This window comes from Lithobates pipiens, unplaced genomic scaffold (genome assembly GCF_037356315.1).
Source record: "Lithobates pipiens isolate NorthernLeopardFrog02 unplaced genomic scaffold, aLitPip1_a1.2 Scaffold_18, whole genome shotgun sequence".
NCBI lineage: Eukaryota > Metazoa > Chordata > Amphibia > Anura > Ranidae > Lithobates > Lithobates pipiens.
Genome location: NW_027507758.1, coordinates 391,043,846 through 391,057,416, shown reverse-complemented (window position 1 = coordinate 391,057,416; position 13,571 = coordinate 391,043,846). Strand labels below are relative to the sequence as shown.

The following is a 13,571-nucleotide window of genomic DNA, read 5'->3' as shown; positions in this document are numbered from 1 at the left end:
GGCCCTGTAGTATCATGTGAGTTGAGGGGCCCATGAAGCCATGGGGGGGTTGTATTGGGAGGGGTTGAGTTTAGGGAAAAAGAAAGAAACATCATCTAAGTGCAGTAAAAAAAGCAACCTTTAATATAGTAGTGGTAATTACTGCACTTCCCTTCTTTATTTTTTCTTTTTGCCCTAAATACATTACAGGGCTGGCTTACTCAGGGGACAGCTGCATTTGGTGCCTTTTTTTGGACATTCATTTGGACTTTTAGCTATATTGGACTGTATTTCCTTTATGTTGCATGTACTTTTAACCTTGTTTTTTGCACCATAATCACCCATATCAGTATGCAATATCACTGTAGTGACAGCTCTGAGTCTGCTGTCATCATATCCAATATGACGTGCAGAGTTTGTCCTATGTTTGGCCAACTATTTGTTGAGGGTCAGTTTTGTTTCCCCAATGTACAGGTCATTGCATTCCTCACTAAACTGTATAATAATATACCATGTAACATTTTGTGTTTTTGTATGTACACGCTTCGGTGTCAGTGTATGGCTGGCCTTGAAAGACACAGGGATTTGATGTTCATTAAAAATCCAGGTTTCAACTGAAGGAGTAGCTTGGATAAGCAGTGAAACTTCAACAATATTACAGAACAAGTCAAGTTTTAATGCACAGTAGCCAACCATTGCCAGATGAATATAGTTAACTGTTTCCTCTTCCTCATTAAAAAGCTCAGGTGATGTCCTAAATTGGTTACACAAGCTTTTAGCATCAAGAAACTCAGGTTCTAGCTGATGTAGTACATGTTTGTTTTTTGCACATTATAATAGGGCGAGCGTGGACAGAAAGGAGACAAAGGAATTGCAGGGCTAGATGGAAAAAAGGTAGGTATAAATATTTAAAATGTATTTGAATGTGAAATTAAATAACAGATATAACAAAGCATGCAATTTCCTTGGTATCCCAAATATACAGCAGGGAATCATCAAATTAAGAATTAATACCTATTTTGGATTTTAAGGGGGCAAAAGGCGAAAAGGGAATTCATGGATCACCTGGAAAGCCTGGAAGACCTGTAAGCATATTTCTATAATATTATTATATTGTTGTTTAGAGATGAGCAATCCAATCCACCTATTCAAGATTAGAGTAGAGTTTAGAGCTTCTAATTAAAGCATCAGAATATTATCAAAAGTATAATAGTTAATACAAGTTGGTATAGGCATGGATAGGGACCTGCACGTTTGAAGCTCTCTAGATGGAAATACCTGCTCATATATTTGATCTGCCATAATAGTATTTTTAGGGAGGATAGTACATTAAAAAGTACACAGTGAACAGAGGTAGGTGTGAACTTGGCTTAAATAATTGCCACTAATGAAGTACGGTAATGAAGTAATTGCTGAAAACTATTTCTGCCATAAAAAGTTGCAGCTTTTTTCGTAATCCTGGTTTTAACTATTTTGACAGGGAGAACCGGGCATGCATGGGAAGGATGGTATACCTGGATATCCTGGAGAAAAGGTGATTAAACTTAAAAAAAAAAAAAAAAGGAACATTTTAAACTTAAATGGTTGGTTCACCTTTATATATAAAAAAAACACTATTCAATCACACTACATCATAGCAACACCCTATGCCGATCAAATCTTAAAATCATGTCTCTCCTCAAATCTTAAAATCATGCCTCTGGTAACATACCTTTGGGCTGTATTCATGATAGTAAGAAAATGGGACAGAGCCAGTTAAAACAGTGGCAATTTTTCCAGCATGTATGGCCCACAGATATGTTATTAGGAGAGCATGGTTGTAGAATTGGCATATGGTGCTGCTATGGTTTAGTGTAATCCTACAACTAAAATGATGAAAAGTATAACTGCTCTTATGAGTAGATCTCATGTCTGTTAGCCTGCATACTTTTGAGTTTAAAATGTCGATATGTCTATTGAGGTCAATTGGTATTACTTTCATTGTTTAACAACTAATAATGGTGGTTTATTTTTAATATTTTTTTTAATGGTTTCATGCTTGTAAACCATTTAAATACCAACTATACCAAAAACTGGGTTGGGTTGAATGAATGACAAAAAAGCAACCCACAAGGTCACCTTTTTTTTCAGTGGTGAGATGTTTTCTCTAGAATTTCTAGTTGTGTTGGCACATTGTGTAACCCCCCGTACACACGGTCGGACATACCGACAACAAAATCCATTGGATTTTTTCCGACGGATTTTGTCCGAAACTGGTGTTGCATACAAACGGTCGGACAAAGTTTTCAGAAAATCCGGTCGTTCGTAATGTGATGACGGAGGGACTACGTTCAGGCTAGTAGCCAATAGCTTTGGTCTTGTAATTTGATCTGAGCATGTGTGGCACTTTGTCCGATCGAAATTCTTTACAAATGATCGGACAAAGTCCGATCGGATCATGTTGTCGGAAAATTTTATATCCAGCTCTCAAACTTTGTTGGTCGGACATTCCGATGGAAAAAGTCAGATGGAGCCCACACACAGTCGGATTATCCGACAACACGGTCCGATTGGACCTTTTCCGTCAGAATGTCCAACCGTGTGTACAAGGGCTAAGAGTCTTCAAGTGATAAAATAAGCTAGTAAATAGTTTAAGTTAAAGTGATACTTGCTTTAAAATAAAAAAGGCTTCTGTGTTTACAAGTGAAAGCTTGTCTCCCAACGGCTCTCTGAGATATGATTTCCTGAGTGACTGCCACTGAGTGCAGGATGGGGGCAAGGGAGATGCAGGTGCAGATTCCAACAGGCCAACTGATTGATCCCCCTGCAAGTGAGAGAGGCAGAGCCACCTATAGTGTGTGGGGAGGTACTAGAGCCAGCTGGGTGCTTCAATTTAATACACCAACACAAGTAAGACATGTGGAAGATGAGGAGTTTTTAACCACTTCAGCCCGGACCATTTTGCTGGCCAAAGACCAGACCACTTTTTGCTATTCGGCACTGCGTCGCTTTAACTGACAATTACACGGTCATGCGACGTGGCTCCCAAACAAAATTGACGTCCTTTTTTTCCCACAAATAGAGCTTTCTTTTGGTGGTATTTGATCACCCCTGCGGTTTTTATTTTTTGCGCTATAAACAAAAATATAGCGACAATTTTGAAAAAAACACATTATTTTTTACTTTTTGTTATAATAAATATCCCCCAAAAATATATAAAAAAAACATTTTTTTCCCTCAGTTTAGGCCGATACGCATTCTTCGAAATATTTTTGGTTAAAAAAATCGCAATAAGCAATTATTGATTGGTTTGCGCAAAAGTTATAGTGTTTACAAAATAGGGGATAGTTTTATGGCATTTTTATTAATCTTTTTTTTTTTCTGCTAGTAATGGCGGCGATCAGCGATTTTTATTGTGACTGCGACATTATGGTGGACACATCGGACATTTTTGACACATTTTTGGGACCATTGTCATTTATACAGCAATCACTGCTATATAAATGCAGTGATTCCTGTGTAAATGACACTGGCAGTGAAGGGGTTAACCAGTGGGTGGCAGTGTAGGGGTTAAGTGTTCCTAGGGGTGTGTTACTAACTGTTGGGGGCCGGGCTTTCATTTAGTGAACACTGATCTCTGCTCCTGGTAATTGAATTTGGGGGAACTCCACGATTTTATTTATTTTTTATCAATGACTTTCAATGACTGTTCTCTGTATTAAATGACTGAGTGATTTTAAATGACTTTTTTTCCTGCAGAAATGACACCTTGTGCAGGGACAGTTCTGAGCATGGGAAACATGCGCCCCTTCACAGGCATAATATACACACCCCCCGGTACTAAATTTAAAGGAATATTATGCTTTTATTGTTTCACTTTAAGCATTATTAAAATCACTGCTCCCGAAAAAAACTTCTTTTGCATTGATACATGTCCCCTGGGGCAGGACACAGGTCCCCAAACACTTTTTATGACAATAACTTGCATATAAGCCTTTAAAATTAGCACTTTAGATTTCTCCCATAAACGTTTTGAATTTGCCATGAACACCCAAATTGTTCGCTGTTCGGTGAACTCGAAGCTCATCCCTAATGAGAAACAGGCATAATAGGATTTGAACAAATCACCTGTAAGCCCACGTTCACATCGAGGCGATTTGACATGCAATTTGACAAATTGCATGCCAAATCGGCGGCTATTGTCGGCTGCACCGATTCCCAAAAGTAGTTCCTGGACTACTTTTGGTGACTCCAGGGGATATTTCAATAGACATCTATGCAGCAACCTGCACAGATGTCTCTGAAATCACTCCCAAAGTCAGACTACCATGCGGGTTTAGAATCATTCAGCTGAACTCGCACAATTTCTAAGAAGATTTTTTAATATTTGTTATCACTTTCGAAATTAAATATGTACTTGGATATGTGGATTGAAAAATATTTTTATATTTAAAGATCATTTTAATTGTGGGGAGTGTATGTTAGAGTTTCTAATTTTTGTTTCAATGTTTTTATTGATTATTATTGATAAAACAAAAATTGCATGTTACATACACATAGTAAAACATAAGTCTGAATATCATTGTAATTATGAAATACATAATTTGAAAATAAAGCAACAATATGAATTGATATTTGGCATAAGATAGAAATGCATAGATCAATAAATTAAAAATTAAACAAAAAAAAAACACACTTAGCTGGATAAAATTGATTTAAACAACACATGCGTATATATGGAGTCATATTAGTCGCATACCTACATCTCATAAGAAACCAAAAAAAGGTGTAACAAACTAGAGTAACAATGAATCTGTAAATTCCATATTATCTCACGCACCCCTAATGGGATCAAACTGTGTGCGAAAATAATTTAAGTCCTAACATCAGACTATATATAAGGTAGTGGTCTGTATGGCTTTAATCTGAGCTACAACCAACATGGTTGTCTACCTTATAAGGGATTAGTATCCAGAATTGAGTACAAGCTGCTATATAAAAGCAGTGAAATGTAATTTATTCTATTATATTAAGTTGGGGTCCCCAGGTCAAGCTAAACAGGGACAGATATTAGGGTGTTATATGTAGTCGAGCACTTAAAATGTGACCAACATGACCACGTTTTATGAAATTTAATATGGGTATCTTTCGCTTGAGAGATCAAGCCCTCCATTTCAGCTATTTTCTCCATTCTGCGTAGCCATTCAGAAATAGTGGGAGGAGAGGAAGAACGCCAATGAACGGGGACGCAAAGCTTTGCTGCATTTATAAGATGTAATGTGAGGGATCTTTTATAAGTCGATTGCGGAATAGATGTATGATGCAGGAGGTATTGAGCTGGCATGTAGTCTGGGGTATAGGTTGTGATTTTAGTGACGAGCTTATGGACTTCCTTCCAGTATGGTTGGATTAAAGGACAATCCCACCATATGAGTTTCTAATTTTTATGTGGATTTGGACAGTCCAATACTCAAGTTCATACAGTAACAATCTTTTAAAAAATGCATTTTTCTATTGATTTTTCTTGACTTATTCTTATATACAAACTGTGACAGTTGGGTTAATTTACTAAGATTAGGAAATATCTAGTTAGGATAATGAATATTTACTTACCTTTTTTATTAGGGTGAAGCTGTGTTTACATCTAAAGATACATTGGAAATGACTAGGTTGTTGCAGGGCCACTGATAAGGCAGTACAGCCAGCCCTCTTGGACCTGGCCAGACCTCATCAGTTCAAAAGGGGGCCCAGGTACCCTTAGGTTGATTAACTTTAGCCTGTATGTCTCCACCAAAAGGCCATGCCCACTGATGCGTTTGCCCTGGGGTGAAAAGCATCAGCTTCCGTGGCCTTTTGGTGGAGACATGCAGGCTTAAACCGACCTTGATTCTTATGTTATGGTGGCTAGTTGGGAGAGCGGCGTTGTCTTCATTTAAATTATGCATCTCCATCAGGGCAGTTAAAAAATTAAAAAAGAAACTAAAAAAAATTAAAAAAGTAAAACGCAAATGCAGCCACTGTGCCATCAAATGTAGCCACTGTGCCATCAATTGCAGCCATTGTGCCCATCAAATGCTGCCACTATGCCATCAAATGCAGCCCCTGTGCCATCCATTGTGGCCATTGTGCCCATCAAATACAGCCACTGTGCCATAAATTGCAGCCATTGTGCCCATGAAATGCAGCCACTGTGCCATCAAATGCAGGAATTGTGCCCATCAAATGCTGCCACAGTGCCATCAAATGCAGCCACTGTGCCATCAATTGCAGCCATTGTGCCCATCAAATGCCACCACTTGTGCCCATCAAATGCTGCCACTTGTGGCTATCATATGCCCAGCAAATGGCACTGATAGGCATCCAATAGGGACACCCGTGCCTTCAGCCAATCAGGCGACAGGTATCAGAACTGCGCTACCTGATTGGCAGAGAGGCAGTTCAGTGTTGGAAAAGCAAATATTCATTTGCTTTTCTAATACACCTGGGTGGACTACGAGCACATTGCCCTGCATCATGAGTCCACCTTTTTTTAAGCCTATTAGCGCCTATGGCTCTAATCAGGTGCTTCAAAAAAACACCCCCACCATGCATGAATCTATACATTATTCATGGGGGGGGGGGGGGGGAGGAGAGATAGTGTGGCACCCGTGCACCCTTAATGGATGCACTGCCACTAGTTGGAGCTTTGCTGTAAAGCTACTGCACTGTGCAGAACATGTATTTTTAGAAAGTTAAATATTTATTTTCTCCTTTTTATTTTTGGTTAATAACCAGTTTATATCACTCTAAGAATTCATTAATTTCTTATGGAAAGCACCCCCATCCCTATACAAAGCCAGAATTAGATACGCAAAAGTTGTGACTTTCACTGGCACTGGTATCAATACCAATGTTACTGTATATCAGTTACTGTATATCATAAGATCCATGTATTTATTCAAATTAAAACATTTCCATAAAACATGAAAGGCTGGTTCATGTTTTCATATAATTTAGCTAACAATATACTATTTAAGACCATCCCATAACATTCTCAGTTCTCAGATTTTTATCAATCCAGTTTTCTTCAGGATCAGGTAGAATGGAGACAGAATCTCAATATACAGCCACTTCCCCAGGAGATTGAGAGGATATGGATGGTTTGTAACCAAATTTTGGACTTAAGCCAGCCACTACATTAAAATGTATTAGGTGCATGCAGTGGTGGTGCATCCATAAGGGCGCAAGGGCCCCTCTCTCCTGCCACCCCCTCTAGCACCAATAGATAGGTTCATGCATCGCATGATGGGCACAGTGGCTGCATTTTATGGGTCACAGTGGCGACAATTGATGGGTACCGTTTCTGCATTTTTTGGGGCACAGTGGCTGCATTAGATGGCACAGTGGCTGTGTTTGATGGCACAGTGGCTGTGTTTTATGGGGCACAGTGGCAGCAATTGATGGGCACAGTGGCTGCATTTTATTGGGCACAGTGGCGGCAATTGATGGCACAGAGGCTGCACTTGATGGCACAGTGGCTGCATTTGATGGCACAGTGGCTGCATTTTATGGGCACAGTGGTGGCAATTGATAGGCACAGTGGCTGCATTTGATGGCACAGTGGCTACGTTTGATGGAACAGTGGCAGCAATTGATGGGCACAGTGGCTGCGTTTGATGGGCCCAGTGGTGACAATTGATGGTCCCAGTGGCTGCATTTGATGGCACAGGGGCTGCGTTTGATGGCACAGTTGCCGCAATTAATGGGCACAGTGGTTATGATTGATGGCACAGTGGCTGCGATTGATGGTACAGTGAGGTTGCAATTGATGTTTTTTTTCAGAATTTTTCTGTTTGTTTGCACCCCTCCCCCCCAAAAAAATGTTGAGCACCAGCCACCACTGGATGCCTGGTAGGTGTATGTGAACCTAGCCACAGTGGCTGCATTTTATTGGGCACAGAGGCAGCAATTGATGGGCACAGTGGCTGCATTTTATTAGTCACAGTGGCTGCATTTGATGGCACAGAGGCTGCACTTGATGGCACAGTGGCGGCAATTGATGGCCACAGTGGCTGCATTTGATGGCACAGTGGCTGCATTTGATGGCACAGTGGCTACATTTGATGGAACAGTGGCAGCAATTGATGGGCACAGTGGCTGCGTTTGATGGGCCCAGTGGTGGCAATTGATGGGCTCAGTGTTGGCAATTGATGGTCCCAGTTGCTGCATTTGATGGCACAGGGGCTGCGTTTGATGGCACAGTTGCCGCAATTGATGGGCACAGTGGTTACGATTGATGACACAGTGGCTGCGATTGATGGTACAGTGAGGCTGCAATTGATGTTTTTTTTCAGAATTTTTCAGTTTGTTTGCACCCCTCCCCCCAAAAAAAATGTTGAGCACCAGCCACCACTGGATGCCTGGTAGGTGTATGTGAACCTAACCATCCAGGGCCAACCATCAGGACCTCATGTCACTCTTTCATAGGTTAAGTGGTCTATAGATGGTGCTCACCAGTGTTGGGGAATAACCCCCAACTCCCATAACTGATCTGTGAGTTACCCCTCAACACTGGTGGACAACATTCTTTGACCCCTTAAAACATTTGGCTTTATTCCATGCTGTTATTGTTCAAGGCTTGAACCCACATAGCTATTGATGAAGGCCCAACATTAAGATTTTTTATTTATAATTCAAGGTCGATACATCTCTGTGAGGTCATTGGGTATCTAACAGCCTTTTTACAGTTATCCCATGAAGACTGTTGAGATCTGACTTTGTGAAGGAACTACCTGGGGCCTCATATATGAATGAAAGCTATTCATATATGAATATATACTTGGTGTAAAGTCTCTACTGGAGAATCTACAAAAGAATTTGACAGTCTACTGAGACTTGATGGTTGGCCCTGGATGGTTTGGTTCGCATGCTATACATTTAAGAGAGCTCATGTATTAGATCATGTGATGGGGTGGCTTTACAGATGATATTGTTAGCTAAGTGATATTAGTATACAGTATGTGCCATCCTATAATATTTTACAGGAAAGTTTTGAATGCAATTCAAATAAATTTTATGATAAAGCATTGGCATCAGTACCCATAAAAGTCCCAACTTTTTGGCATCAGTACCCATAAAAGTCCCAACTTTTGTATATCTACTTCTGTGTTACTTCTTTGGTGCAAATGTTGTAGTCTTCATTGGCTGCAATTTCATATTTCTGTGTTTTGATGCTGCTACAACCTTTAAAATAAAAGTAAAAAAGGCTTTTTTTAAGAAATATTTCTTTAAGATTGACAGCCCTTCAGTGTGGTGCTCAAATACGCTTGGCCTCAGTGCTGTGCAACCTATTAAAATAGTTTTTAAAAGCTTTTCTATTTCATTGTTGGCTTCTCTGTCCAATGTTGGACATTGCAAATGACATGCTTGGAATTCAGTGTAGCTTTGCTGTGAACTGCACCTGCCCTTGGCAGAGGGAGAATCTATTTTCATATTGACAATATATAATCTCCCATTAGAGATTAAAGTGAGCTAAAGGCAATTCTTTTTTTTTTTTTTTGTTTTGGATAGAGTAGAGAGGATTTTATTTCTGTCTATGTCCACCTTAGGGAGATTCACTCTCTCTTTTTTTCATGTTTAACATTATCATAGAAAGTGAAAGAAAATCCTACATTTTGTGTTATCACCATAACAGCAATAGACGAGAAATCTTCAAATTAGGACACATGTTCTAGTGCCCCTGGTGAAAACCAGGGATTCCCTCACTTTGAAGGGATTCCCTCTCATGTCCTTTTTTGACTCTGAAACAGCAATTGAAGGGAAATTTCCCCAGTGGAACACAGATGGCAAAACCTGGCAGATTTTACAACGTGCATGACCCTCACATACTGCCTTAAAAATGAAAAGTTCTGTGTTTAGTTCTACTTCAAAGTATTTTGCCCCTACCACATGAATATTGAATCTGAGTGATTCGGTTAAGACAGCAGAAGACATGCATATGCTACTATATGTTTTTGACTATTTGTGTGGGGGTGGGTGGCTCCCAGAGGAAAGCTTTACAGATGGGGAAAAAGTGTAAAACTTATATGCAAACTGAATCATGATTTTTCAGGTTTAGAGCAATGCCTGCTATGAAGTAGAGATACTAACCGCTGTACTAATGATTGTTTTTCACTAGTTAGCAGTTAGGTATCTACATTGTATATGACTGTTCCAAAAAATGCTGGGACTCACGCTTGGCTGTGGGTATCAAGACTGCTGCACTGAAAAGTAGCTGAATGCTTAACTACATAAACACAAGAAATTAAGTAAAAGGGCGCTGCCGGGATCAGCCTCTTACTCTGATCTGTGATCAACCGAGTCTGATTGACTTGCTGATCACAGAGCGCGCCGCGCGTGCCCCACAGGGGGCATACAGGCAGCTCATGAACGTTACCTACATGGATGCCCTCCTGGCAATTTAGGCGCACACTGTAGATATATTTATGCTTGTTTTACTGTTGGTGAGTTCCACTGACTTCCTGCAGGACAGGAAGTGAAGTGAATTTGCTTTAACAATGCCCTGCATAGTAGTAAAAACTCAACAGAGGTTGTAACCCTTTCCCACACTATCCAAAATGAAAAAAAAAGATGTAGCTTAACATACACTTTAAGTATTTTGGCTCTGTAGCATATGTAAGAGCCAGATTTAAGCAAACACAGATACGTTACTATTATACTAAATACATTTGATCAGGAGTTATTAGTCCTTATTTATCAGAATGGTGCAAAAATGTGCAATAACTTAAAGTTATCAATCATATTTCAGCTTCCATCAATTAAGAGTAGAAAAAAACAAAGATGATTTCTTATTGATTGGTATAGGCTTGTATAGGCTGGATATTGCTTTACCCAACCATCTACCTAACTGGATATTGACCATCTCTTATGGCAAATTATGGATTTTATTTAGGCAAGGCTAGATCACATTATTCTTCACTGAGCAAGGAAACATGCTTGCCTGTATTAGCTATTTGTATTTAATCTTTTCACAAGTACCGGTACTTCAGCAATGTCATTTACATCACTATGCTATCTCTATGTTATTTTAGCTCTTCCATGATAAGAGTTTGCTGAGTCAATAAGAATAACATTTTGTTGTTATGTCTATTTGTTGTAACATTAGTGTTCTGCATTATGATTACTTTAAAAAAAAAAATATTGACAATTATGTAATTATGTAATGGTAACTTTGTCTCCTACTCTATTTTATTTATTTTTTTACTTTTACAGTTCATCTAAGAATGTTTTCCAAATGTTCTGAATGCAGGTCACTAAAGACACGTGTTTCTTGTTTTATATATGCATGTACCAAATGGGCAATAAATACCTTAGATAAGCATAAAATTCGATTTATGGATACAAGTCAGACTTTTTTAGGCATTCCTTACCACATACAGTTCTGCTGAGTTGACTGACGTATTTGCCATTCTCTCTTTTTTTTTTTTTAGCTTAGATCATTGATATTGCTAGGCAGGTCAGTGACATGATGAGCATTGTAAATAATCATATTTCCCTTATTGCCTAGGGATCTGGCTACAGTTAGTAAAAAAATGTCTACATAAAACTCAAGTAGATTCATATATACATAAACCAATTCAGTAAAATTTCCTATACACTTTAATGCAATTTCAGAAGTCATTTTCAAGATTTTTAAAGTTGTGGCTTTTACTAAAATAATACCTCATGGTCCTGCAATGAAGGATTTCAGGCACTTCCTCTTATATGATGACCACATTATCTCCATGACTCAATTGTACTATTGTGTTTTCACCCTGTTACACAGGCTTCCAGTGAAGAGTACATGACCATTTCAACACGGTCATGGGCTAATGGTATTGCCATCAGAAAGCCCACCCTTTAAAATGCCATTTATGTATTGCTGGAGTGCATGCATGTCAACAGGAAGTGGTTGTGAAGAGCCAAGTATTTTTTAAACAAATAGCAATTATTTATGATACACAGTACATTAAATTATATATAATTAATATATATTAACTAAATTATATTCAGTAATGCCGCATACACGCGACTGGACTTTCCGGCAGAAAAGGTCAGACGGAATAATTTCATCAGATATTCCGATCGAGTGTGGGCTTCATCTGACTTTTTTCTTCAAAAATTCTGATGGACTTAGAAATAGAACATGTTTTAAATCTTTCCAACGGAATCAATTCCTGTTGGGAAAACCATTTGTCTGTATGCTAGTCCGATGGACCAAATACGACGCAAGGGCAGCTATTGGCTACTGGCTATTGAACTTCCTTTTCTAGTCCCATTGTACATCATTGTATTTGAAATAAACAGACTTTGGTGTGATTGTGTGTAGGCAAGTTCGTTCGGTCAGAACTCTGTCAGAACTCCGTCGGAAAGACCGTCACAGTTTATTCTGATGGAAAGTCCGGTCATGTGTACACAGCATAAGTGTTTACATCTACTTCCATTCCATGTATTTACTGTTCCGAAACAATGAAAAGTCAAATTAAATCTGGTCAAAGTCAAATCTGTTTAAGGGGTGTATTATAAAAAAGGTATAGTAATTCACCCAATGAAAGTGCAGGTACATTCATTCTGTGTGGACAAGGTGGGAAATAAATGTGATTAGGCTTTTTCTGTGCTAGTGAAATGTTTTTCATTTATTAAAAATTGAAAATATCCCATTGACCACTAAATGGTGTTAAGTATCATAGGAAAAGCATAGCGCCAACTAGTGGCCAAATGCAATATTTTCAATTTTAAATCAATCAAAAACATTCATTCAGAACAGAAAATAGCCTATTAATATTTTTTGCGCAATTCCCGCATTACCAATGTAAATGAACTTTCACTGAGTGTCAGGGTCTGCAGTGTTTTGCTGTAGCTTTTCTGGATGTGCCACCTGAGATGCTGGACAGATCCCTGTTTATGATGAACCTTGAATTCCTCCCATGAACTTCTTAATTTCAGCCATGTCTCTGCGCTCCCTGTTTGGCAGATTATTGTGCTCTCTCCAGCCAATATCTTGCTCCTTTTACCCCTGCTTCCATTTGTATCTTCACCACCACTTGTTACTAATCTTAAGCTTGTTCTTTGACTATGCTTCCACATGATGCCAATCTGGAGCCATTTGTTATCAACCTTTGACTTGTTGCTCAATCACATGTCTGCATGATTCCAACCTGCAACCATTTGTTACTGACCTTTGGCTTGTTTATTGATCGCACTTCTGCTTGATTCCTACATGCTATGTCATGCTATCAAACCTTGGTTTCTCACCTCCTGGTGGGGTAATTCTGAGTGCCCCAACCCGGAGCTAGCAAACAGTAAAACCCACCTCCACCATCAGTGCTCTGGCAAAGATTGCTAAGTGCTTAAACCCTATATATGGCAGCTCCAAAAAAAGAGGTAGGAAGCAATTGTAATGATATATTAATATTGAACAATACTCTTGCTTCATACAAATGCAAACATGTGAAGACATCTATAAGACATGTCTAGTTTGCAGAAGTTCCATTTTACATGATTGGAAAATCTTTTTGATTGAATAATAGATTAGGTTTCTTTTAGTGCTCTTTTTCCTTACTTGCTGTATAATGTTGAACTAATATACTTTGTAT

General features: G+C 38.9%; 1 protein-coding gene across 1 annotated transcript in view; it reads left to right on the top strand.

Moving 5' to 3' along the window:
* Nucleotides 1-13,571, top strand: part of COL21A1 (collagen type XXI alpha 1 chain) — a 285,509-nt gene that overhangs the window by 204,460 nt on the left and 67,478 nt on the right. Inside the window, exons 14-16 of the mRNA XM_077487822.1 lie at nt 820-873; nt 1,011-1,064; nt 1,460-1,513. Coding sequence (XP_077343948.1) covers nt 820-873; nt 1,011-1,064; nt 1,460-1,513 — 162 coding nt within the window. The remainder of the gene's footprint in view (nt 1-819; nt 874-1,010; nt 1,065-1,459; nt 1,514-13,571) is intronic.